The 27,245-nt window shown below is 48.9% G+C and overlaps 3 protein-coding genes across 9 annotated transcripts in view; 2 read left to right on the top strand and 1 right to left on the bottom strand.

Moving 5' to 3' along the window:
- LOC111846747 (SH2 domain-containing adapter protein F-like) overlaps positions 1–4,567 on the top strand; it is a 51,965-nt gene extending 47,398 nt beyond the window's left edge. For 4 of the 5 annotated variants that reach the window (XM_023817271.2, XM_023817274.2, XM_023817275.2 and 1 more), the window contains one exon: positions 1,516–4,567. In XM_023817271.2, coding sequence (XP_023673039.2) covers positions 1,516–1,702 — 187 coding nt within the window. In that variant the 3' untranslated portion in view covers positions 1,703–4,567. The remainder of the gene's footprint in view (positions 1–1,515) is intronic. The other variant, XM_023817273.2, reaches the window with a different exon arrangement.
- A 5,056-nt stretch (positions 4,568–9,623) lies between these two features.
- On the bottom strand, positions 9,624–13,158 carry ubl7a (ubiquitin-like 7a (bone marrow stromal cell-derived)). The gene is made up of 10 exons (XM_023817380.2): positions 12,748–13,158; positions 12,455–12,574; positions 12,021–12,103; positions 11,756–11,840; positions 11,566–11,623; positions 11,320–11,450; positions 11,173–11,222; positions 10,901–11,077; positions 10,357–10,467; positions 9,624–10,042 (listed from the first exon to the last, which is right to left on the bottom strand). The coding sequence occupies exons 1-10, from the start codon at positions 12,929–12,931 to the stop codon at positions 9,905–9,907; spliced, it is 1,137 nt and encodes a 378-aa protein (XP_023673148.2). The 5' UTR covers positions 12,932–13,158; the 3' UTR covers positions 9,624–9,904.
- Positions 13,159–13,241: 83 nt separating this feature from the next.
- LOC111846797 (CD276 antigen-like) overlaps positions 13,242–27,245 on the top strand; it is a 39,884-nt gene continuing 25,880 nt past the window's right edge. For 2 of the 3 annotated variants that reach the window (XR_011982265.1, XM_023817381.2), the window contains exons 1-3: positions 16,682–16,866; positions 20,031–20,125; positions 25,596–25,946. Coding sequence is in view for 2 of the 3 variants with exons in the window: in XM_023817381.2 (XP_023673149.2) it covers positions 20,065–20,125; positions 25,596–25,946 (412 nt within the window). In the remaining variant the exon portion in view is untranslated. Of the gene's footprint in view, positions 14,051–16,167; positions 16,294–16,681; positions 16,867–20,030; positions 20,126–25,595; positions 25,947–27,245 lie in introns of those variants that run through there. The other variant, XM_023817382.2, reaches the window with a different exon arrangement.

The following is a 27,245-nucleotide window of genomic DNA, read 5'->3' as shown; positions in this document are numbered from 1 at the left end:
CTTTGGTAAATTCTCTTCTTTTAGATGACAAGTTGGCAGCTATGATAAAATGTCAAAAGCCTCTATCAGCTGTCTGTTTTAATGCCTCTTTGTGACAGTGACAAACTTATTAACAGGCACTGAGCTGGGAGCCCTATCTGAGGACCCTAGCATGGTCATGTTCTCCAGCCCGTGGAACCTGGAGACAGGAAGCGAGCTTAACCCTGAGCTTAACCCTGAGCTTAACCTCTCTCTTCCAGAATGGCTAAGATGACATGTTGTACAGAGGATGTCGAGGAATGCAGGGCGATAACACAAACATACCAGTCATACCCTACTGAGAACATCATTAGCGCTCGTACGGGTTTTAATTTGTACCCATCATTCTTCACTTGTTTACTGGAGGCCTTTCGACGCAAGGGGGTTTGATCAGGGATTACATGACACTCAAGTGCGGTTTGACAACGGCAAAATGAAAAGAAGGGGCCATGAAAAGGAGCTTGTGGAATGGAGCCCCGCTCCTGTAAATGGGAAGAAAAATCAGTGTGTGAAGGCAGCTCTGCTGACAGCGGGAACGAGATGCACACGGACTGATTCCAGAACTTAAACACAGTAATTAGCGGGGATTTGAAGCCTGTCTAATGGTATTAAAAGTAAAAAATACGGCCATTTCAGACAGCCCATAAGTATTGTAGGAATATCTCAGCAGGATTTATTTCTCGCCTGTAATTACCACACAACTCTTCAGACATCCATTAAGACTGCTGGATTCGGGCTGCGGCGGTCCACTCACTCTGCCCAATCACGGCACTGATCTGCCTGTCAGGAAGTGGCCATTTGTCCTCTCAGATGTGTGCCAGCTGGCCAGTCCAGCTCGCAGATTTACCTGTTGGTGACGGCAGTTTGCTCTCATGCCTGGGATGGATGTAGATTTGCCGCAGAATGGTACACATGCCTGTTTTAGCTCCAGGTTTGGCATCCACCTTGGATACTGAAGGATGTCAAGAGTGAAACGGCACCAGGATTAGGAGCCTGAAACCTGATACCGACAACAATTTTTAAAGCATTTGACAGGCATCCAGTGGCAGTGCGAGTTCTCAGCACTGTGCACACTTTTGATTGGCTGAGGAGGGGGACTGAGAACCGTAGCATTAAAAGGGGCGGAGGCAGGTGAAAAGCTTGCTCTGCTATGCTTCCTCCCAGCTACCTTTCCCCGCCCGTGTATTTTTGGTTTCTTCGTGTCACATGACCTGCCTGCCGTCCCACCCAGAGCATGCCTGAGGTGGACATTATCTTGGGCACAATTACAAGTTGCACCCTCGTCTTTGTACTCGCAGGGCTGTCGCTGTGATGTGGTGGCGTGGCGGGTAGATAAGCCGGGGGGTGTCCGCTGGGGGCGGGGCTGGGGGGGCAGGTCTTCCCCCAGGTTGCAGGGGCACCTAACCCATTTCACATTTCACATCACTCCTGTTGCATGTAAATGGTGCGTTCCTGCACTGGATAAGCAACTTCCTGACCCCTCTGTTTTTCTGGCAGGAGCAGCCAGGGGTTTATGCACATGAAACTGTCCCGAACCAAAGACAACAAGTTCGTCCTGGGCCAGAACGGCGGCCCCTTCGACAGCGTCCCCGACATCATCCACTTCTATTCCAGCCGCAAGCTTCCCATCAAAGGCGCCGAGCACATGTCCCTGCTGTACCCCGTGGCCATCAGGACGCTGTAGCGCCCACTCGGTCGCTGGCTACCCAGGTGTGGATTAACAGGCAGCTTGTGAGGGTCGAAGGGTCAAAGGTCAGAGGATGAGGTCGTCCCTGTGCTTTTGTGTGAGATGTCGCCCTTCCCCCCCACCCTTTATGACATTGCCACATGTTCTTTCTCTGACCCCCTTGGGGGGGGGGGGGGGGGTGAGACTATCATCACCAGCTAAGTAGATGAACACCCCCAGAGATCAACACCATCAAGAAATGTTTATTTTGCAAGAAGTCCAGCTATATAAATCATGGAAAACTAAACAGAAACCGACGATGTGAACTTAGCTACTCCTTGTTGTTTAGGTTTATATGCAATTAAATGTGTCATTTGTACCTGTACGGTCGTTACTCCACGTGGTCCTTAAAAAGGAAGCATCTACGTCTGTCAGAAGAGGGGGTTTGTGGGAGGGGCGTTTAAATCTCAGTGGAAAGCAGATACCAGAGAGTATATTTCAGATGGTTTCTATCCTCAGTGCACATTATTATTGACAGACTTTGCCTGAAATATTGATATATAAGTTAATTGTAAATTGATTGTATTGTGATGTAAAATTGTGTTCAGAAGCTGTAATCCTGAAGGACTGGGATCCTTCACTGAATGTGGTGTCGGAGATGCTCTGTGAAGCCTGGGAGATGTGCAGACACGTCCCCCTCTGACCTGCCAGCTCTCTGCATTTGGCGCAGATCACTACCCTGCTGCTATCCGGCAAACTCCAGCTGCGCAGCTGTAGCCCTGCAGCCGGGTTGGTGACGGCGTCCTCTGCAGGTCCTGCCCCTCCAGTCCCTCCCTGCCAACCATCCCAGATGAAACATGCCTCCTCTGTGATTCTTCTCTTCTTCTTTTGTTTAAGAGTGATGGACCCGTCTCGAAGAGTGAAATTACCGTTGAATTCTCCAACCTGCGATTGCTTGAAATTAGAGTGGATCAAACATGCATTATCTACCTCAGGAAAAAGCGATCAATTTTATTCACCCACCTATGAATCAATATGTGCAGTGAGGTCACAAGGTATAGATCTCCATTCCCAACTCATATTTCAAAAAAGTTTTACTGAAAATGATTTCGCCTGAAGCTAATCAAACACCACTTAAGCACGATTAGGCGAGGTAGCCGTGGTTAGTTTGTGAGCTGCAGTTGGATTAATCTTTTCCAGAGCTTGCCCTGACATACTTATGGTACAGCTGCAGTGCATTGTGGGTAATTCCCACTGATCCTTTTCATCCAGGTCTGAATACAATAATTTGACCTTCCTCTCATCCAAAGTAAAGACCCAGTCGCAGTGTACAATTCTGGCTTCATGTTTTACCACTTTACCATTTAATTACAGAATCCCTGCATTATTTTGCATGGTGGCAAGTCAGAAAGTGCATAGGTAGTTTATTTCATCATGCCCGTTCTTCTGCGTACATATCATAATGTAGCTGAGCACTGGATTTTACCCACACAGACACTTTTGGACATGATCAACACTAGTAATTGCTGTCCAGTTCTGCCAGCACGCCGTGTCGCGCACTGGGTCATGTGCTCAGTGGCCCGTGCGACACTGGCAGTGATAAACGACACCTACTGTAGAGTTCGCAGAGGTGAGCTGATTTCTCTGCATCCCTGTGTTTAAGCTGCTGTACCATTTCTCTCAAGAGACCCGAGGCTCTCTGTGGACAAAAGGATAGTCCGTCGACTGGCTGATAATTGTGTAAGACTGCTGGCATGTAAAACTGGTTCCTGTCCTAAGAGAGCTTTGTGAGCAGCCTGGATTCCCTTTACCCGTATCATCCAAGGCGCTGAGACTCCCCTTCTTCTCTCACTAAGTTTATGTGCTTTTTTTGTTATGGTACAGCCACTTATATTCAGATACCCCAGTGCTAGGAAGGTACCTCAGAGGCCAGTAGGACAGTGTGGCTCCCTCTCTTGGGCCGATGAGTTGCAAACATCAATGACCCACTTCTGTTCAGCAGGATATTTTTCAAGTTTCCTTCCCGAACGACACGGGGGCGAATGGGGCCCTGCTCACCAAGCCCTGAAATCAGCGGGAGTGACGACGCTGAGATGGAGCAGAAGCTTGGAGCCTTTGGGAAATCGCTGGAACATGAGGCTGCGATTAAGTGTCAATGAGTTTAGAATTGGAACTAGAAAAATGCTCCTGAACCTTAACACGCTCACGGAAGATACAGCATGTTTGGTGATTTATGCAGTTTGTCGTCCTCTCGGAAGCTACCGGACTTGTGGTGTTGGCAGGGACCCGAGACGGCAGAATGGCTCCCTGGCGGCCACGGGAGAGGTGGGGTGTAAGCCCAGCTGCACCCCTGTGTGTCTGCCATCTTGCGGGGATGGGATTGGCCTCCTCGTGCCCCCCCCCCCCCCCCCCCATATATGCACTAATCAGGCTGATCCGTATAGTTCCTCTTTGCCAAATGTATATACTGAATGTGTTGTATGGGAATTTCCTGGTATCGAAATGTAACGACTGTGGGAAATAAAGTGGAGTTTATGAGTCTCTGCATGGAGTGTTGCTACTTTTCTCTGCCAGAGGATCTGCTCTGTGCTGCCAGGGCTGCAAAGCTGTTCCAGTAACTTCCAGCAGGAAGACCCTGGCCAGCGGATTTCCCAGTGGGGCAGAATGGGTTACGGGATGGGTAGTGTGATTCTCAGTTGTCAAGGGGGACACTATTTACTTATAGCCGCAGTTGCAAAATAATACTCCTGGTGTGTGTGTTGGGAGTAGTTGAAAGCCAAGTAAACAACGTGTATTGCTTTTGGTTCTCGCTCTTGTAAGCCTCAAATCACACCTCCTGACTGATCTTTTGAGATTGATGTGAAATTAAATCTGTTTAATGTGTATCCGACAACTTGGTGTCATTCCTTCGCTTTTAAGGCACGCCAGTTCCCTCCTCATCCTACTGAAAGTCGCTGTCAAGGCCTCTTCGTAAACCGACATCTCCGAATGTCTGTTGCCATGGTGAGCCGTTTGGGAAAGTAAGTACTGTGGAGTTACTCAAAGTTCACAGAGCCAAGTGTGCTGTGTAACACCGAATGCATAGTGCTCTTTAAGATGAGGGGAGCGCGGTCAGTGACACGAACTTCTTGAGAGTGACGTGCTTATAAATGCTGTCCCTGTCGGGAAATTAGATATTGGTCTGTTAGCTTCTTACAACAGTAAAAAGGGCCATTAATCATCCTGGATTTCTCCTTGTCTTGTAAAAATTGTGAAAGAACGTCTATTAAATCCTGCCTTGCTTAGGTCATTTTGTTGCGTAAATCAGCGTCTCTGACAAACCCATGGATGACTCCCTACTGGTTCTTGCTCTTCTGCCCAGTGGAGACCCCAGGCACAAGGCTGCAGGGTCTCAGCTGCACCACTCTCTTGCTGACCCTGACACGCCACCTACTAAAACCTCGGTAAGTCAGCTGTCAGAGATGCGCACTGCAGGCAACCCTGTTAATAACTCTGTGGAGCCAGCCTGCTATCAAATCCCTGGTGGTCAGATCTTAACGAGCTCACTTAATTAAACAATTAGGGAAGAGGATTGAAAGAGACAGGAAAGCATTGCATAGATTAGACTAAGAGCATTGCCTCTGCTTTGATAATGCTAAAATATCTAATGAACTTAGCCCCGGCAGGAATGCTAACCTGGGGTAAACTCTGGCAGGCATGTCTTTATACCCTGACACACAGAAAAGCCAGATGCCACTTCAGTCATTCAGAGACTCACAGCCTATAAGAGTTCAGCAGCAGAGTCCAGTGACAGACTCATCACTAATTAAGTCTAATAAAGAGGTTGGATAATGTGGCTCTTTGTTGATTAGGCCTTACACTGGTCCATTGAGAAGTCCAGATGGGCGGAAGCTCTCTTTTCTAGTGGTGAGTAATGGCTCTATTGTGTGTCTTGTAGAGCACACCTGCTTTGTGCTGTCGCTTGAAAAAGGTCCAATTTACAAAGGTCAGCCTGTCGTGAGCCACACTACAAATGCCTCGCTTGCCTGGTTTTGCTGGGACTGTGTGCAGGACACGTGGAGGCTGGCTCTGGAATTGTCTACAAGACACCTAACCTTCTCCTCTGAGATTGACTGTTGGAGTACATTTGAGGAGGTGTGGAGGAGTCATTTGAGTACCTCAGGCCAACAAGCCCATTTATCAATGGCATGCAGTTTATGATCTTTGAAGAAGGCCGACTGATGAATCGTATAGCTGAGAGGAATGATATTGTCAATAAGGGTTAGAGAGGGATTCTTGGCCCAAGATGCCATGGTGTTTGAAGGGACATTGCAGTGCCTGTTCTATAGACACACTATCCTAGTTTATGGTTCCCCAACCTTGAGTCTGACTACCATATGAACTCAATGGAGTCTCACTTGCGCTGATGTTACAGTTCCGAATTCTGAGATAAGCTTTTCTGTGGTGCCATGCTGGAGCCGTTTTTTCTGTGGGAACTTCTAAGGATCCCCTCCGTAGCAGTTTGTACCCGTCAGCTAACCCGCTTACATGTGTGCGCCTCTATCTCCTTTGTGCAGTCGATGGCCGATGGATCACACAGTCCGCTTCTGCTCTGAGTGGCTGCTGCACTGTATGTATTAATGTAATTGGTCATGTGAGGAATATTTAGCTTTGGGGGAAGACTGTAAATTGCCTGATGGGACCCTGTGCCTCTTCTCTTTGCATTTTTACTTGGTTTATTGAGAAGATCAAAAGACTTTATCACAAACTGCAGACTATGAATCCATGAATTCCTCCGTAAGGGCACCGTTGTCCGCTGGCACTCCGAGGCACCGGGTGGCACCGCTCTGATGAGCGTTAATTCTACAGCGGTCACCTCTAATTCGATTAATTCCTTTCTTCTGCCATCCTTTGTGTGCTTTTGATGGATGGATCACTCGCTCAGAGGGAATTAAACACCTAGGATTAAACTGCACGGGATGAAAGACGGAGACCTTTTCTTCTGAGCACAAAAGGCTGATCGGATGCTGGGGGGCAGAGAGAGAAGGATGGCTGACAGGCATCAGAGCTCACCTAGCAGGGTCACAGAAAATGGGCCACGTCAGTCACAGGCTCATTTCACATTCTGCTCAGTCATGTCCACCTGAAAGCAATTTCAGGTAATAGACTTCTTACCATCAGCCCACAAATTGCATCATGGGGGTGAAAAAAATACCCAGAAAACACACAAGATACCAAGGTCCCCATTCTGATTATATTTTTTCAGTATAATATTAAGCATAAGATGTAAAAATGAACTTTTTTTCTTTATGATTGGGGTTAATGCAATAGGCTTGAGCAGTTTTTTTTTTATATCTCATAAATAATCCTGCAAATTACCTGAAATGATTGAAACAGGAGGGCTAGAAGGCTGAAAGGCCCAGCCAAGGTCTTTTACGACAGTCCCATTGGTCTTCTCCATCCCATCTTAGCCTAAATGAATGGGCTATGGGATCTGCAAGGTGATGGCATTTAGGATGGAGAGCCCTCCGGCTCCGGGATCCGCGAGGCGACGGCGCTTGGGACGTAGGGAGCTCCGGCCATGAGGCGACAGCATGGGAGATGTAGGGCGCTCCGACTGTGGGATCCATGATGTGACGGCGCTGGGGACGTAGGGAGCTCTGGCCATGAGGCGACAGCATGGGAGATGTAGGGCGCTCTGACTGGGATCCATGATGTGACGGCGCTGGGGATGTAGGGAGCTCCGGCCGCGGCATGGTGTCAGCTGGCCTACTGTGCAATGGCCATTTGAACCACTGGAGATAAAACATGGCTTCTGTGTCAGCAGTGCTGTTACCCGTGGGAGGCTGAGGTAATAAACTTGGAGGAGAAAGTTGATATAGGCATTATGGGAGAACTGGGTGGGGGTACTGGGAGGGAGGGGCATAGGGAAGCACAGCCTTCTGCGGCAGGGGTGCTGAGGCCAGCGTGTTCCACCAATGGCAGCTATGCCAGGGATGAGCGGCACTCTGCTTCCCCTGGGGAACCTGCACCCACTTGTCCAATGCAGGGTCGCAGGGGTCCAAAGCTTATCCCTGAAGTAAGGCAGGGAACAACCCACAACAGGGGGGGGGGGCAACCACTGCAGAGCACACACACAGACAATTTAGCAACTTCAGTTAACCTCAGCTCAGCATGTTTTTGGACTGTGGAAACCCCACGACGACACGGGAAGAACATGCAAACTCCCCACATGTAGAACCATGCAGACACTCAAACGCTGGTCCCAGAGGTATGAGGTGACAGTGCTAACCACTGCGCCACTGCACCACTGCACCACATCAGCTTCATCTTAAACATCCCCTGCATGTTGACTCCAGTAGTGATAACATGAAGACTGGCATTTGTGAGGTATAACAAGCCTTTTTAGGAATTTTCTGTATTGTATGTTGTCCTGCTATAGGGCATCATAAATGAGAGAAAAGGCTATTGTGAGGAAGAGGTCTTTTGTTCACAGAAAAGCAGCGGTGCAACGGAACCGCATTCTTTGTGTCTGCATGTTTGACCAGCAGAAGCTCTTTATTTAATCTGTAACTACAAAGCAAGGTCAAAGTAAGCACAGCTTTTCAGATACGGGGCATCCCTCAAATCTCCAGCAGGCCAAACTACAGCAAAGTCACTCTGCCTTTCGGGTCACTGACACAGATGCTTAATCAATGACAACAAAAAGGCCTGTCACTGCACCTTCGCTTTTCCGTGTTCTCATCAGAATTGCTTTCGACAGAGACGGTATCTGTATCATTCATTTCCAATTCCCTCAATGTGGGACTTCGATCCCCTTCTGGCGTGCCTTTCTATAGGAAGGCAGTCAATCAAAAGACCAAAGTAAGCAGGAGGTGGGCGTGCTGAGAGCAGGACAGCCTCTTCTGGGGCATCATGGGAAATGCAGCAGGTGCTAAATGCACCAGCGTGTGTGGATGTCTCTCCTTTATCTGAGGGTTTGCAGGACATGTGAGATAAGTGCTGTGTTTTGGAGCTCTATAAATTAACGCCTGCTTGCCCAGTTGAGGAGGTGACCATTAATAGGACAGCATCTGATTCAGAATAAAAAGCTTTAATTGAGAGGGATTTTGAGCTGTGTGGGGAGATGGTGACTCTTTTGTCTGAGCTGCAGACTCTTCTCTCCTGAAAAAAAGAGACAAAACAAGCGACCAAGTGCTTGTGATTCATCATAATAACGAATGCAGAGGGCTGTTCGAGTTCCCACCCACCAGATGCTCTCTGAACTGGGAGGTGCCACCACTGGAAGTCAGGATGGGGGGGGGGTCTATAGAGCTCACCTTCGTTAACAGGCCATCTCCAGAGGGATCTCCTGCTCGGTTTCTTGCTTTGAGTCAGAACGTCAGGCTGCTTTCATAGGATTCCATCAGTGTCTAGGCTTGTTAAACAACATAATCCTGACCCTGGACATTGCCTTAAGAACATCTCCCACAGTATAGCTAGTGGAGTGTACAGTCCATCACATTGTATGTATGGGAAAAAGGTTTCAGTATGAAGCTTCACACAGATACAGTACAGACTCAGCTCAACATACAGACCCATTGAGTTCTTTGGCTTTGACTGCCATCTAGTGTACAGGAAGAGGCACTGATTTGTTCGGCCTTGCATTTGCAAGACAAATTGGATTTGATTCAGATGCTTTTATGCTTTATTTTTTTTATTTTTTTTTATGCTTTAAATGTCATCTGTTGACCCACAGCGTTTTCCTTGAAATGCTTTTCACTTGGAATGTAGTGCTTCCTAAAGGTCAGCGTGCGTTCCCTGTGAATCAACACACAACGTCTGCCCTTGAGCCTCGGAGACGGCCTGACTGCCGGGATGCCGGAGCTTCTCAACGGCACGTGAGCACCGGCGATCCCGTGTATGGCGCTTTCGAACTACACCGGAGATGAAGGAAGAGGTCTGCAGCATGACACAAAAGTATAAGCAGATTGGTTTTATTCAACCTCATTCACCCGAAAAGTGGAGGTGTAAAGAAAACAAGTTGAGGTAAAATTAAAAAGGAGGCCAGACACTGAGATGCAGAGCGCTCCACTTTCCATGGATGCCGGACGGCACTCGCAGAGTCAGGCTGTGTCTGTTTACCGCGCGCCGATCAGGTAGGGGTCCGGGGCGCAGAACGCGTGACGCGACATTTACATTGATTTCTGTAGCAGACATTTTTATCCACCGGTGATGTGATGACTCTGCCCGCCGGCTGGCTCAGGGCGCCCCCCCCGCGAAGATGAGCTCGAGGGCGGCCTGGATGTCCCCGCCGGTGGCCTGTAGGGCCCGCAGAATCAGCTCCTCATCCTGGATGCCCATGTCTCGCAGCTGCTGCAGCTGGGACTGCCACTGGCTCTGAGACACACAGGAGGGACGTCACTGGCCACTGGAGGCCGCCTGAACTGCACCGCGAGGCGAGCGTCACGTGACGGGGGGAGAGGAACGCTCGTCGCCTCAAGAATGCCGGAAAGAATATAATGCTATAATCTGACTGGACACAAAAGACTTCAACAAATAATTTCATTAAATTGCCAATCAAGCATAAGAGGTAAATGTTATAACCATTAAAATAATTACATTGTTGAGAGTGAGCCAAGCAGATCCTTAGAGATCAACAGACGAAGTGTACAAAGCACAGCCTATGGGAGCCACACCCCCACAGCTCTCACCTGCAGGGTGGACAGGCTGGAGACCTGCAGGGCCTGCTGCAGGGCCTGGTTGAAGATGTCATTGGTGATGGGTGTTCCGGCGGGCACGGGGGACACCCCCGAGGAAGTGGCCTGACAGGAGAGAGGTGGGTGGGTGACACAAGCCGTGGGGGCCAGTAACGTTACTACTGACATTAAAGGACAGGCAGACTGGGTTTGGCAGGAGCCACAGAAATGTAATGGTCTGGATGAAGGTGCTAAAAATTCATTCCACTTGGGCACGTTCATGGGAGATAATTTCCCCAGTGGAATCATTTGTGGGAGGTGGGGATAACGAAAGACGCATTTAAATCTAACGTTTTCTACTCAATCTTTGCAGTCTGTTAAAAGCACATAATAAATTTAACAGGCAATCTAATTATGCTGTAATTTAATCTAACTGAGCAAGTCACTCAGTCGGCTGTAACTTTGACTGTGATGTAATTATTGACGGGCATCAGCGCGGCCCGTAAACGGGGCGGATGGGTACCAATGCCCCGCTGAGGGCAGTTTGCACGCAGCACACCTGGTTCCCCGTCGTCGGGGTGACAGCGCTGCTCTCAGGAGTGCTGGCCAGGGCGAGCGCGGTGGCCAGCTCGCTCTGTGTGATTGGCCGGGGTCCCACTGCCCCGCTGTAGCCCAGGCTGGCAGGTCGAGTCCCCGAAGGCCCCCCCGTGTCACTGGATGGCCCTGCGCGGTTACCCTGCATAATGACAGGCAGAAGCGGCTTTCAGAGATGCACAGAACCTCTGGGATGGCACACGCCCAGCGGGTTTAACATCCACGGGGCCTCCCTACCTCCGGGAAATCCTCCTCATCGTCAGACATGCCTTCAAAGAGAAATCCCCCTGGAAGCAGGAGGGCAGGTGAATGGGGCGCTACATCACTCTGGCGACATCATCCCCCTGCACAGAACCCAAAGGGCCCCGGTCCGACACGACCCACCTGGCATGTCGCTGTACGAGGCAGAGGAGACGTTACGCGAGGGGGCGCTGGTCTGGGCCGGCACGCTGCCTGCCACCGAGTGCAGAACCAGGAGGATGGCGTTGACCAAAGCTGGATGGGAGCTGATTAGCCTGGGGGTGGGGGTGGGGGTGGGGGATGAAGGCACCACAACACACATGCGCTCTGATGCACAGAGGTAGCTTTAGGCAATACCAAATATTGTGTGTTTAAAAAAAAGAAACTCACATATCAAGCATGGCTGGGTCTGTGAACTGAATGAAGAGATCTTTGTCTTGCAGAACTCCTAAAGAAAGAAAGAAACACAGAAGGAAAGATAAAGAAACACAGACAGACAGACAAAAAGAAAGGAAGAAAGTCAGTCATTTAATAAGAAAATGTTATTTGGTGTGTTTCTGTGTGTAACAAGACTACATGCCAAGTGCAATAGGATCATTGATCAGTCCAGGTGTGGCCACTATGATCTGGTCCAGAGATTCCTTGTTGTTCAGCATCTTAAACACCTGGAGGACAGAGAGAATGGTTTTAATATTAGTCATCCTCAACGGAATCTTAGGAAAACAGTCACTTTTACTCCAGCATGAGCCTGCCACAATTGATCTGTCCTCAAGCAAGCTATGCTCAGACAGCCCAGTGTGCATGGAACCCCAGCTGGACAGGACCCAGCTGCCGGCCCCACCTACCGAGTCTCTGTAAGCCGTGCTGGTGTGGAGGGCTGCCTGCAGGACCCGGAACTCCCGGGCTGCTGTCGTCCTGTCCACCGGCTCTGTCACAGAGAAAAAAACAGAGAAGTTAACTTTTCTGGAGTTATTTACAACTGTTCTCTCTGCAGATGTCTCAAGCCCAACACCATCTGTGATGTTGTAATAATTAGTTCAGATAAAATAAAACAGTAATTACAAAATGCCATGTTTGCTGCTAAGGTATCTGGGAGGCAAGCGTGTATGACGAAAGACATCGTGTAGTGTATTTAAGAGGCCAGCTGTTCCAGGAAGAAGGCTCACATATGATGACATCAGTGACTGCATGTGAGTAGGTAAATAGCGAACTGCGTGAATGTGTGCGAAGCTGTAACACAGAGATACTATGAAACATTAAGCACCAGTGCAGCTCTAACCTGGGTGGCCTTCAGGCTCCGGCCAGCATTTCTTCAGGATGTGCACGGTGGATCCAGGTAAGACTCCGTAGGACTCTAACGTCAACTCATCCTTAAGCTTTCTGCCGCAGTACACCAGCTCTGAAACGCGAATGCAGCGGCAAACGAAAACTGACCTCAGCTGACAGTACATGCAAATAATCAGAAACGCGGACCATCTCCAGCATCTTATTCTGAATGCATTTATGAGACGTTAACAGATCACCACGCAACTAATATACTATATTCAGAAGTGGCTGATGACGGAAGCTCACCTATAAGCTCTGGGTCCGGTACGCAGTCAGGAAACTGTGCCGCAACCAGCTGCTTGAGGGTGGCCACTCGGTACTCTCCGGGGGGGACATCTCCGGGCTCCGACTCCGGGAACTGCAGCACCGACTTGGGCGGAGACGGCTGGTCCATCAGCTTCAATGACAAGCGCCACTCTGGAGCCGCCATGCCACTGGCGTGCTGCGAAAGGGACCGGGGCAGCTTACTGCTGTTTTCAGCACAACCTGAGGCGTATGACGATGTGCTGGTAACGTCCTGGGTGTCGCACAGCGGTTTATCTGCCCAGCTAGATTAAATTATACGCAATCAAAAGAAGTCTGCATACAATTTCACGGACAAAAGCAATAACATGGAAAGAACATCAAGAATCCCTGGTAAACCGGATGTTTTTATGTGATCCACCGGAAGTAAATCAGATAATGATTTTTAATGTCGCCACCTGCTGACGGGCGTCTGGAACTGCTAATGTGGACACTGAGAGACGGGGAAATGCAGACCTCCCTCCTCAAGCTCCAAAAGCAGGGTTTAGCAAGTATTTTATACTCAGTACCCGTTTGCCTAAACAGTTACATCAGTTGAATAGATAGTAATATAGTGACCTTCATGTCGCCTTGTTTTTCCAGTTTTATTAGATTTGTTTTAATTGCATCTGTAGATTGGGAATGATAATTATGAATTACTATCAACCCCTCCGTGCTGAACAACAGGGAAGAGTGATTGTTATTACCATCTTACAGATTCAATTTATTAAACTAATAAAACAAGGGGGCATAGACTTTATTTATAATAGGTTATTTCAGCTACTGCAATCCTCGGTAAGTTGCCAGAATATTGAAAATAGAAGTTTTTTCCGTATTATTTGTCTACATTAATGCTTCTTTTGTGTTTTTCGTGTAATATCTAGTAATATTTATGCCTGTTACTGCAGCAGCTGCGAGAGAATGATAAAGGTCCTTCGCAAATCAGTCGTGGAGGAATTCCCAGACAGAGGGAGTCCTCGAAGGCCTGTCTACTGTTTAACTAAAATTAACTCTTAAAAATATCCAACTGTTACATTTCAAACAAGAAAGTTAATGAATTACAAGTGAAACTAAATGTTTCTACGAACTGTGGAGTATGATTTAAGGATAATTAATTGTTTATTGTTATTTATTGTCATTTTACACCACTAGACTGAGGATTGATTTCCTGCTAAATCAGTTGCTACCAGCTCCAGGTCTTTGTCGCATCATGTCCTCTGTGATAATGGCAGCATAATTCACTGCTGTCAGAAAAACAGTAGCTATAGTAAGTTTTAAAATGATACCTGCGCGCCTCCAGCCTGTGAATTTGCTCTTGTAAATATCCACCGTTACCCTTAAACTCCACCACAGTAAATTAAAATACAGTTGTACCTCGGTTCTCGAACATAATCCGTTCCGGACTCCGGATCGAATCCTAAAAAGTTCGAGTTCTGATCGAATTTTTCCCATAAGAAATAATGGAAAACCAATTAATTGGTTCCCGGCCCCCCAAAATTACACCTATATGTTTTTTTTTTGTTAGTTTTTTTTAGCAATTAAACACAAAATGAACAGGATAAAACAAGAAGAGCATTTTTTTCTTAATGGCTTCCAAAACGATAAAGATCTTATCGCAACATTACCCCTGTCCTGCCCCGATCGTCCGCTCCTTCCGTGTGCCACGCCCCCTCCTTAACCTCGTGTGGGATCCCCATGTGATCAGCTGTTTCTGGTTGTTGTCATTAGTCATTAGTTGTATTAAGTCCTCGTTTCAGTTTGTTTCCCCAGTCCGGTCATTGGGTGCGTTTGACTTGCTTACAGCGCTGGCTTAAAGCAACACATTCTGATCCTGACGTAATGCATTACGGTTAGATGCATTGCGACCTCTCACCCGGCTGCACAAACTGGAACCGCCTCCGTGACGACACACCTTTGCCCTTATTGGCTGAAGAGTTTAGTTACACGCATGACGTTTGTATCCCAGGCAGTTCCGATGCGCAATCTGCTATTTCTCCCGAACGTAATGCAGTGAGAACTAGTTTTCAGTTAATTTACCTGGTAAAATACAGTTTAAATAAATGACATAAATGCTCTAATAGTACGCATAAGTTAGTGGTTTATTTATTGTTAGTTACTGTAATGTTGCGCTGCTTTATTTGGTTAATCATCCAGTCTGTGAAGAAGGCATTCAAGTAAGAATTGCATTGTAGTTTGACTCATTTCCTGGTGCGTACAATTTATATTAGGTCAGCGTTCACGGTTCGACTTCTGATATTCAGATCGAGTTCTAGGTCAAACTGGTTTATTCGACTTTCAAGAAATTCGAGTTCTAGTGAGTTCGAGAACCGAGGTACCACTGTATAACACTTCCTGCTTACACTGTGACTTCCTCTGTTCCAAATATTACTCACTTTTTATCTCACCTTTTTCCTTTGTTGGGACAGCTCTGTCAGTCCAATGTTCTGTGTCACTGCACAAGACAGAAATACATTTCTGGGGACTGTCACAGAGCAGCTCTATTTGGGTTCTGTTCTCCAGGTTGCACGCTGGGTGAATAAGCTTGCCTTCAGATAAACTATGACAAGGGGATGTCTGTACGCTTTCCACATCATCGATAACATTTGTTGCCGGACTTCACTCTCTCTCCCTCTCTTTATGTCTTGGTTCTTATTTTTTCAGTTCAACTGCTATCGCTGTTCATTACTTCTGCATACTAAAGTCATCACTGTTACACTCCAGACTCATTGTAGAGTAAGATTGTTTGTGCTGTCATGTTCCTCAAAGGGGGGGGGGGGGGGAATCTATCTCTAGACAGGATAGGGTAGATGCTTTAAATGAACAAGATGATGTCATTACCTAAAAGTGCCACAAAACAACACAATAGAGTGATGAAGCCAAATAAAGGGCAAACAAATGATCAGAATAACTCAAAAATTCCTGACCCTACATGCTTAAACCATAATTTGACCAGCAGTCAGGCTTCTAGGGATAGGCTCCAGGGATAGGCTTCCAGTGATTGGCTTCAGGGATAGGCTTGTAGGGATAGGCTTCCAGTGATTGGCTTCCAGCGATAGGCTTCTAGGGATAGGCTCCAGGGTTAGGCTTCCAGTGATTGGCTTCCAGAGATAGGCTTCAGGCACTTGCATTATATTAAGATGCAAAGGCAATTACATTGTTAGAAACTTAAAACCGATAATATTTCTAGCCACATGGAACTGTACCATCTATCACTTGTGCCCTGTCCCCTCCTGCCGCTTGAAGTACTTGTATAAATGATTTATTTGTGTTAAAATCAGGGTTCGAATGAACCTTCTGATATGGATGCCTTATAATCTGTGGGTGAATGAACGGCAGCATGCTCTGCTCACCCGGGCTCTGTGGCTGGGTGCCCCTTCTCTACAGTGGTGGCTCATCCAAGATTGAGGTCAAGAACCACTGATCCAGAACATCTCGGCAGAATTAGTGCAGCAAGAGAACCAGGGGAAGGAAGCCTCTGGAGAGAACAGGACACACATCCTGCAGCTGGAAGTAAGCTGGACAAACATATTTGCTGTGTTTTGACAACCAAGAGCTTTTTTGAGTAAATGTAATTGAATAAAACATTCAAACAAGGGCATTTGGAGGACTGTTCTGGAGTTTCACCATATTCTCTGCTGGTTAAAAATTACCCTTAATCTATATGTTATTTTGTAATGTGTGAATCCCACACTTGTGAATCCCTGCCTAAAAGCAATCAAACCCTGTTAAAACTGTTAATTACAAACTGCAAAATACGTGTGGTATTAATGTATGGCAGAAAGTAAGAAATGGTTAAAGAGGCTGGAGGTAAGAAACCCGTGCCGAGGTGTCTGCCCCGTGCGTTACGTCGCGCTGGTGGGACTGGGACAGGGTGCACATCGGTGTTGGTGATACCGCGTGTACGCGCCGCAGTCCCGGCTGCGGGCTACGCGCGCTGCATACGGAGACAGAGCACGAGCGCGACCCCTGTATGTGGGTGTCGCTGAGTAACAGGGCTTTTCAGAAACATACTATTTTTTTAATCCTTCCAAACGCTGGCGCTGGTCGGTCGGTACTTTGTGGATTTTGAGAGTTCTCAATAGGGTAAGTTTTTGAATATTTTTTCTCCAATAACAACCTTCAGCTGGAATGGGTCATATGACCACGAGTGATACGCATCAGTATGAACGGCGATGCAAATACACTTCTGAATTATGAAAAGAGACGAACTGATCAATTTAGATTCAGTTTTCAGACTATTGTGGAATATGAAAAATCCGACTACGTACGTAGGCTATTACCTTTTAAATATAATTCACCAACACTGCTCGAGAGAAACACAAAAAAGTGACCAAAAAACAGAGATGCCGCATACATCTCCTATTTTCATTTTCCAACTTTTTTTTTTTTTATTAGAGTGGGCACCTTTGCATTTCCATCAATGTGCCCATTAGCCGTATTGTGCCTGTGACAGGTCAGAAGACAACACAGCACTACGAGTTATGATTTGTTATTTTGACCCTGAAAGCCCAAATCACATCAACATCAACAATGCAAAACATTAACGCAACGCAAAAACATAAAGACAGAATAGCAGGGCTGGCAGCGATCGGAAAAATGAGACTTTGAAGTCTAAGGCCGCCGGGGTGTCTGGAATCATACTTGCTTTCTTAACCCTGGGAGAACATTGGGGCAAATCGGGCAGTTTGTGCCCGTGTGTGTTAATCCCGCGTGTGGTAATCCTACCTGTCATTGGTTTTGTAGTCATTTTACACAGATTATGACTCAGGAGTCTGACGCCTGAAAGAAATCAGAATCAGAACTCGCTTTATTGCCAGCTGACATACCAGAATTGTTTGTGGTCCAGTGACATTTCACAGAACATTTCACAGAACACTATGTGCAAAAAAATGCAATACAAATAAGAGTGCAAGTTGAAAGGATATTATATATATTATATATATATATTATATATATTATTATATATTTTATATTACCTTTTCATATTAAGATGTCAGACAAGAGAGTAATTGTCCTTGGGTGAGTGGATCGCACCTAGGTGATGGATTACTGAGGTACTAGGTGAGTTTATTCAGGAGTGGAACGGCAGTGGAGATAGTATGAGGTCTGGGTCAGGATGACCTCAAATCTGCTTTGTGGAGGAGGTTCAACTGCACGACAACGTCTGGAGCTACATTACTGTTCCCTCTGATTAAGAAGACTGTAGCTTTGAATAAAGTTGCTTTATTCAGATGGTGGTGGTTTTCAAAATGAGTAATGAGTACACTGTCAGTAGTTGGCATGATACAGTCTGGTGGTCATCCTGCAGCATGTTCTTGGTGAGACATCGTAGGTGACTTTTTAGAAATGATCTGATGTCAACCAGCAGTTATTTATGCTTGAGGGAGAGTCGGCTCACTAGGAAAAATGTCCACGGAGGAAAACTGGTGAAGATCTGAGATGTGTCATCAACGTGTATCTATCAGGAGGCTGTACTCTAGAACAAACACCCTGGTTCAAATCATTTCAGAATCAAAACCTATTAAGAAGCTGCACCTTAATAAGTTAATTTTTATTCATTCATAATCTCTGGCTGCCATTTTCAGTTAGTAAATAACGATGTGTCTGTAAAATACCTTAAAAGATACTACTGAAATTAAAGCTGCTTTGCCTAGTATCTTAACAGAATAACCCAGGTCGAAACTACAGTGATGAACTTAAACTGCACTTCTGATTAATGGAACTTCGTATTTAAATCTGCAGAACTTTTGTGCATAGCTTTGCAAGAACATCCAATTTGTGTGCAAAAGAGCTGACTGTACAGCGGACATGAAAATGCACCGTGTAGTAAAAACACAGTGGATCAGAGCAAGCTGTATGTGTGTGTGTGTGTGTGTGTGTGTGTGTCCGTCTCCTGAGCTACAGTGGCAGAATTCCTAAAAGCCCGATCATACCCATGTTTGATATGTAGTGTGAGACCAAAAGCCTGCGCTTTCCTTTCCCATAAGGCATAGTAGGCTCTGGAATCTGTGTAGATACCATGATCAGGCTGGCTTTCTCGTTGTCCCATTTTTTAAGGTGCGGCATTTTATTTCCCCCCAGAGGAGCAGCTCACAGCAGGACCACATGGTCAGGTGGATGAAAATGAAGACTTTCTTCACAGTAGATTGTGTCGGTCCTTTATTTCTAAAACTATTGCCATGACATCTGAGCTCGTAGATAGTAGAGGATTCACAGAGAAGTGTTTACCCAGAACTTTCTGTGTCATGGCTGAAATTTTCCGTTCAGCCATATGCTGTGGTCACTCTCTGTGGTGAGGCCAAGTCGCACGTCATCGCGGGCAAGAGCTGGGCAGGCACCACGGCGGACGGACCGTCGGGATGTGCAGGGTGGTCTGCTGCCAGCCCATGGCGTCTGTGGGACCCAGTAGCGGATGTCCGTCTCGCAGTGGGATCCAGAGTGACTTCCTGAGTGCCTTGGGCCCTCCCCCGCACACGCTGTCTGCGCTCTGCTAGCCCGCAAGTTCTCCCACGACTTCCTGTGCAGACTCGTGGGAGCTGGCCCCCATCCTGTCAATCACTTCCCCTCTGGGCCACACCCATCTAGCCAGAGGGCTGCCTGAGTCACCTCAAGCATGGGGTGGCCGGGATGTGGCTGGGGGTGACAGGACAGAAGGGGGGCCACATTCGCAGTCCTGGCAAAAAACGTGGAAAGAGTGAGAATTTCTCCTGGGCTTCTGACAGGTTACTGTTATATGTTAGTACACATCTTCTGCTTTCTGCAAAGAAACAAGTTCTGCAGATCATAAAAGTGTCCGCGGTTGGGTTTTGTTTACCACGTTAATGTATATGAATATATTTTATTATTATTAGCTCGTGAAATTGGGTATGACAGTCATCTGTGGGCCTGAGTGTGCTATTCTTGTTTGTGTGGGTGTTGGCTACTGACTAAACGTTTGTTTATTTATCTCCTGCTCTGTTCCCAAATTCCTGGCCCTTCAGTTTGCTGTGCTGAGCCTGGCACCGTCCCACACCTCGCTGCTAGGTCTGGACGTGTTGCTCACATGTCCTGCTACCAAGGCCGGCCTCAGAAAATGTTCACTCACACGCACCCACGCATTTGAACCCAAGAACACACTTTGCCGAAAACAGACACAAAACACAGACGTTTCCACTGAGGCTGACGATGGTTGGGACTGGATATTGATTATTCTCTTAGGCTCTGTCTCTAAAATGCTCAGTGAAATGCTGCTGTGTTTTTTCTTGCAGTTCCGCGGCCAAAGAGATCCTCACGCTGTGTGCCATGTCTGCGATGGGCCTGCTTGCTTTTCTGATACCCACACTGCTCGGCCTTCAAACTTGCGGTGAGTCCTCGCTCTGCGGAGCATGGGGCAGTCAAACATGAGGGGGTCCCCTGGATACACACACAGAACACCACCCCTCTGAATCAGTCATCCCGACAACGTGAGAGTGCCTCTGAATTAAGACAGAGCAGCAAAAAACATCTCACAGTGAACAGTCAACTTACAGAAGGCATCAAATAAGTTTAATGTATAGTGTGCCTTCAGTGCGGAGGATTTGCTGTTTGGACCAGAGGATGTATCTACTGTTTCACCTCTTTGGGGCACTTTGTGTAAGCAACCTCATAAAGAAAGATACCCAGCTGTATAAAAGGCAAGAGTCTACATATGTTGTGTGACTTTGAAATTACCTCTAAAGCTCTGACCAGCGGCATCTGCTAAGCGGCTAAACACTGAGACATTACGTCGTCTTGTTGACTATCCCAGGATTCGGTTAGGCAGCTGTTTTTTGTCTTTCCGGTTGAGTTTTTGGGTTGAGTGGAGGTTAAAGCTTCTTCTGCAGAAATCCTCCTGGCAATGTGCTGATGGAAGCAGGGACTTTTCCCCGATTGAGGTGACTCTCAGGCTCGCCGGGAAGCCGGGAAATACGAGCAGTGCTTTAATAGCACCCTTTGGCCTGGCTTGACAAACCATTTGCATAGTTCATTATGGACTCGCTGGTGCATGCTGGCGGTGGCTGAGCTGTCTGGGACACTTATGGATTCCATGACCAAGTGACACCCTGTTCCTCAGTGCCGTCACCTGCAAGGCCGTTTTGCTTGCTGGATGTGGTGACTCGTTCATGACATTGTACTGGAGCTACGGTTTATGGGCGAACAGATGCATGAAGTTTATATGCATATAAATAATGACTCTTTAACTGGGTACAATTTTAACCATAAAAAGACAGAGGTGGACCCAGAAGATTCTGAGTGTCATGTGTTTGGGTCCGGTGTTGTCAAAAGTCTTGGCAGTGCTGGGTAACCCTCAAACTCCAGAACAAGGGTAAAACATCAGCACCCGAGTGTAGGACTGTACCCACAATGCACCTGGGGCCTGATGTGTAACTGATAAGTGTGGGTTGCATATATCCATCTAATGGGTTCGGTAGTCAGACTCTTTCTGGTTTAATCATGTAGCTGTAGGGTGTTATAGCAGGGAGTTCTGGCACTCAGACACGTCCTGTTCATGTCCAGGTGAGTATGCTGGGACTCTGAAGGTTCGCTAAATCTGGATGACCTTTCACTGACCCCAGTGGTTTATTCCGCAAGGTGAGAGAAAGGGGAACTCAGTTCGGTGCAGGAATTCAATTTAGTCTCATTACTTCAAATCAGAGATGTCCAGTCTAATTTGATGGTGGCCAGCAAAGTGTCTTTTTAGAGCCAGCAGAGGGCTGGTTCAGAAGAAATTGCCTTTTGCTGCGATGCATGTGTGATGTGGAATCCATCCTCTCTGCCGTGTGGCCAGAATGTGAATCCCCAAATCTGCCAAAAGGCCACGTCCAGAGCCACTCCCCCCCCCCCGATGTGTCATCACCCCGCCGGCGCTCTCGCGGACCTTCCCCCCCCCCGATGTGTCAGCCCGGCGCTCTCACGGACCTCATGCAGCATCTGTTTGCCATTGCCTTTTGCCTGCGGAAAAGCCCAGAGCCGTGTGCCAGGTTTGGACTTTGGATGCTGTAATTCATTAATGGGGTGAGCGGCTCCACCCCAGTAAGCAGAGTGCTGTTTGACGTGAGGCCCGGGGAATGTTGGTGTATGAGAGGGACCTGAACAGGCTTGGTGAGCCTTAAGCGGGTAATGCTGTGAGCCTCTTTCATTTCATTTCATTTAGGTCTGTCTCAATGTTGTTGCATTTCATGCCCTACATTCTGAGAAGCTTTCCATTCTTCCTGGTCCTTTCCCCCCTCCTGCCTTCCTGGTACTTTCCCCACCACTTCCTGGGCCTTTCCTACACCACTTCCAGGTCCTTTTCCCCACCCCCACCTGGGTCTTTCCTATATCACTTCCTGGTACTTTCCCCCTCCCCTACCTGGGCCTTTCCCCACCACTTCCAGGTCCTTTTCCCCACCCCCACCTGGGTCTTTCCTATATCACTTCCAGGTCCTTTTCCTCACCCCCACCTGGGCCTTCCCCCCCACTTCCTACAATTCCCCAACCCCATCCTGACATTTAGCAGCTACTGACAGAAGTGAAGACAGCCCCGGCCTCTGCTCTGCTATCCCCTAACCCTGAAAGCCCGTGCTGCTCCCACCTCTTCAAGCCCTTTCTTGTTCGCTCTTTGCCCCGGGGGTGTGCGGACATTGGGGTGAGCTGCCAAGAAAGCTCCGTCCACACTTACAAGTTACTCAGCGGATGCTAGCAGTTTTCTCACCTTTACTTAGTGTTTCGGTGTCCTTGTGGCATCCAGTAGGGTAATTAAGCTGTCATTGTAATCAACACTGTAATTTCACTTTAGCTCCAACAGGAAGCAGTGCTGCCAGGGCCTGGTGTTATGAGACCGTACCGTAACCTGCTTTTGTGGCAGTTTTCAATTTCATTCTTCTGGGTTTGTGTGAGGCTTGGTGTGAGAGCGTACACCCTTGGTTTTGTACTGTGTGTCGGCATGACAACACTTGTGTATATGTCAGTCTCTGTGTCTGTGGCTCTTAATATGTGTTTTTGATCCCATGTGACCGTGGTCAGGTAACTGTGTGCACCCATAGTCCAGCCATGACTCTTGCGAGTGCTTGTGTCGCGTGATTTTGTGGGAGCATCAACCGTTGAATCAGATTCAGAGGCCGCGGTACTGCAATGCTACCAGCAGGTGGCTCCGTGCTCCTCGGTATGCGAGTATGGCATCAGTGCCAGCTTGGCGCAGGCATGTCTTTAAGCACATTTGTCCTGAGTTAGCTTTTAGCTTCGTAACACTCGGCGCCGTCCAGCAGCCCGTCGTGATCAGCGAGCAGCAGATGCTGAATCTCCCATCTGTCCCGCTTAGCTGGCTGCCCTGGTGCCCGCCGGTACCGCACCACACAGTTCCGCCTCGCTGGGGCCGCCCTCAGCCGCGTCCCCCCTCGGTGTGCCGATGGGCCGTCGCCGGCCTGCTGCCATCTGCAGCCGGGCGATTGCAATGGGTCAGGTGACGCCGGGGCCGGCCGGAGTGTCACAGGCGGCAGGGGAAGGTGTCCGATGCCGGTGTGACCCCCAATCCGATTAAGTGAGGCAGAGCTCCCCGAGAACCCGCACTCACTCCCGGCGAGGCCTGATCTCACGCAGGGAGCCAATCAGAGACCAGCCTCTGCCCCGGATCCTTTCCTGATATTATTTTAAAGTGCCAGCTCAAAGCGGACCCCTGGCTTTCATTCCCTCTGCCCTGCTCCACCACCCTGCTCTTGAGTCCTCCACTGAAGCCAGGAAAACAATCTGATTACTCTCCCGTCTGCGGTGGCTGCTCTCGGCGTCTGCGCCTTGCGGGGGCCTCATTTAAGCCAGTAGAACAGGGGCGACTTTGACATATGCAGACCCCTTCTTGCCAGGCCCCCCTGACCCCTGTGCTGAGCATCAGCATCTGACACCCTAACAGATGACCAGCACCTGTCTGCTGCACTGATGTTTCATTCCAGTTCTTGCACTTTTTTCCACTTCAAAAGACATGAATAAGTTATTTTGGACTTTGGCCTTCACCATAGCAACTGGGACGTCAGGGGCTTAAACGCTGGCTACAGGCTGGGCACAGTGACACCCTGATAGCTGAACCTGCCCATCCCCCCCCCCCCCCCCCCAACCTCTCCATTACTCCCAGACCTTCTCCATCATCAGCAGCCAGTACTTTGGAGTTATGAGCGCTTCTGTCTTTAATAATCAACATGCCCCTGAATGCGGAGCAGGTGACACAGTGACGGATGATCGGTGACAGGTGCTGCTTGCGTTCGGGGACCTCAAAGGGACCCCTGTCCCTTTGTCACAGGATTACGGCAGAGAATGAGATGCCGTAGGATATAAACATCCGGTAAACAATGTTTGCTAACCCAGCAAGTAAGAACTTCTAATTTTTCTTGTCAGCGGAGGGAAGCAGACATTAATAATCGCTGGAGGTGATACGCTGTAAATTATTCAGGATTTGATGGCAGTCTGGATGGCAGGGATTTTAATACATTCCCAACTGACACAGATTCCCTGTTTGGGGGGGGGGGCTATGAGGCATTCATACTGCTGAGTCAATGACCTGTGATAATCAATACTGCCAGCAGGTGGCAGTGTGTCTGCAGCTCACTGAGTGGGTTACGGCGAGCTGAACACTCACGGCCTGACAGGGCAGTGTGGCGCGTATGGCCCTGCGTGAAACCGGGAGCTGTTAACTTCACACTGACCTGTGTGGGCCAAGCTGTGGAACAATCACACCGTCACGTCGAAAGCTAGGCTACAAGGGTCCGTCACAGTGGGCAGACACACAAATCCGAGCCTTTAGGTATGATCGTTTGTCTAGCTACAGAAACAGCCAGGCCAGTGAAAGCATTTCAGCAGCTTTACAAGACAGCTGTGGTTAGGGTTCTGGGAGTGGAGGGTCAAAGTGAGAGCGGCCTGGTATGGAGCTGAGCTCCCCGTCAGTGAAACCTGTCAGAAAACATCCTGCCTGTCTGTAAAGTCTGTCAGGAAAGGGGATGTCAGCTGGGAGCCTTAGACATGCCTGAGTGACATTACTGTCAAACCTGCCTTTGTCCTCTCTTCTTCTCCTCTAATGATGTACAAACTGTTCAGCTTGAGGCCGCAGTCTAAATTGATAGTGAAAAGTCATCTAAACTGAAACTGACTCATCGCTGACCTCTTGTGGCTGACCTTGGTTCCGCCGCCGCAGTCTTTAAGCCGTGTGCTCTTTCCTGCTGCGTCGACCGCAGTGACAGATGGGCAAGGGGAGTCTGCTGCTGCCAGGGCCGGGCGGCACGGCATTCCCCCCACCCCCTTGCGGGGGCAGCTTCCACAGCCCGCCGGGCCCTCGGGTCCCGTCTTCGGCAAATCGAGTCATGTCTGGTGGCCCTTGCGTGTCTGCCCTCCCCCACTGCTCTAAGCGGCCAGCGCTGGGGACCGTCTCTGTGCCCAGGGTCCACCTCCTGAGACAAGGACATGACGTCTGCGTTCAGAAAGCCCTCATGGGCACTGTGGCTGTCGGCCTGCTAGTGACGGATAGTGTGGTGGGGGCGGGGCTACTGACCTGGGGTGCTTTCACAGTCTGCCTGTTTGATAACCTTCCGTGTCCTGTGGTTTACGGTGTTTGGCTGTGCATGCTGGGAAGGCGGTGGCGAGAAAACATATGAGGCAGGGGAGACCCTGCAGTATTATGGGGAAGGGGGGGTTGACCAGGGGAAACAGGTATCGACATTGGGGGGCATGTTTATCAGGGGAGTGGAATCAAATCTGCAACCTTTGGGGTGTTAGGCTACAGTTATCCATCCAACTAACTAGCTGAATAAACTGTAAATTTTATTAAATAAGCTGTCTCTCCCCAACCCCCACAGCTGGCTTTCAGGTGCAGGTCCCAGAGCTGCCAGTGGTGGCACTGTTTGGCCAGGATGCCACCCTGAACTGCTCTTATGGCCCCAGTGGCATGTCCAGCCTGTCGGAGCTGACGGTGTTCTGGCAGCTGACAGACAGCAGGCGGGTAGTGCACGGCTTCTGGGGGGGGCGTGACCAGCTGGCTGAGCAGGGGCAGGCCTTCACCAACCGCACGCGGCTGTTCCACGCCGAGCTGGGATCCGGCAACGCCTCGCTGCAGCTGCGTGCCGTGCGCGTCGCTGACAGTGCCGGCTTCACCTGCTTCGTGAGGCTGGGCATGTACAACAGCGGCTCCATGCTGCTACAGGTCGCCGGTGAGTCTCTCTGAACCTGCAACCTTCACCGTCCTTATCCACATGATTGCTGGTTTACTCCATAACTAAAACCAGTCATTCAAACACATGAACTCTAACCACACATCCAAACTGGAGAAAAATATGGCCCTCGGCAGTCAGTTCTGTTTTGGGTCAAAAACCTTGAATGTCACAGGACATCCAGGTCAATGACTGACCAGGACAGAGAGCTTCGAATGGACTGTCCCACCATGAATAGCACCCGCTTATCAACCACATGCTTCTTTCTTTCTCTCCCATCGACATCGTCCTCTTCTGCTCTTACAGTCCATAGGCTCAAACATTTTCACATATCACATGCTACATTTTAAGTAAGAATCCTGTGTTAGACTCCTTGAGTGTTTCTCTTTGCTGAGGGGATGGATACATTGATGCCTTATGGACTGATTAAAGGTAAGGAATGTAACATACATCCATCCATCCATTTTCCAACCCGCTTGTCCTACTGGGTCACGGGGGGTCCGGAGCCTATCCCGGAAGCAATGGGCACGAGGCAGGGAACAACCCTGGACGGGGGGCCAGCCCATCGCAGGGTACACTCACACACCATTCACTCACACAGGTACACCTATGGGCAATTTAGGAACTCCAATCAGCCTCAGCATGTCTTTGGACTGCGGGGGGAAACCCCACGACGACACGGGGAGAACATGCAATGATGCTTATTTTTAGCCATCATAGGCAACTAATCTGGCGGACTCAGCACCTGTGAGTGAGGCGGCGAATCGAAAGCTGTCACGTCTAAGGCGTGAGCAGCCTGAAGGGGCCCCCATCTATGGCGTGAGCAGCCTAAAGGGGCCCCCATCTAAGGTGTGAGCAGCCTGAAGGGGCCCCCGTCTATGGCGTGAGCAGCCTGAAGGGGCCCCCGTCTATGGCGTGAGCAGCCTGAAGGGGCCCCCGTCTATGGCGTGAGCAGCCTGAAGGGGCCCCCGTCTATGGCGTGAGCAGCCTGAAGGGGCCCCCGTCTATGGCGTGAGCAGCCTGAAGGGGCCCCCATCTAAGGCGTGAGCAACCTGAAGGGGCCCCCGTCTATGGCGTGAGCAGCCTGAAGGGGCCCCCATCTAAGGCGTGAGCAACCTGAAGGGGCCCCCATCTATGGCGTGAGCAGCCTGAAGGGGCCCCCGTCTATGGCGTGAGCAGCCTGAAGGGGCCCCCGTCTAAGGCATGAGTAGCCACATATCAAAGGGAGCTGACATAAATTCATTCAATCTCCTCCATCTCCGGCTGACCCCAGTTGTTTGCTGTGGCATGATTGTCTCT

This window comes from Paramormyrops kingsleyae, chromosome 13 (genome assembly GCF_048594095.1).
Source record: "Paramormyrops kingsleyae isolate MSU_618 chromosome 13, PKINGS_0.4, whole genome shotgun sequence".
NCBI classification, from domain to species: Eukaryota; Metazoa; Chordata; class Actinopteri; order Osteoglossiformes; family Mormyridae; genus Paramormyrops; species Paramormyrops kingsleyae.
The sequence above is the reverse complement of the archived record's forward strand: the minus strand, read 5'-3'. Positions and strand labels throughout refer to the sequence as shown.

Coding starts and splice junctions, on each gene's coding strand:
- ubl7a (XM_023817380.2), bottom strand. CDS start 12,931: ATGGCGGCTCCAGAGTGGCGCTTGTCATTGAAGCTGATGGACCAGCCG. Junction 11,078..11,172: donor ATGAGGAGGATTTCCCGGAG/GTAGGGAGGCCC, acceptor GTCATTATGCAG/GGTAACCGCGCAGGGCCATC. Junction 10,043..10,356: donor CCAGCCTGTCCACCCTGCAG/GTGAGAGCTGTG, acceptor TGTGTGTCTCAG/AGCCAGTGGCAGTCCCAGCT.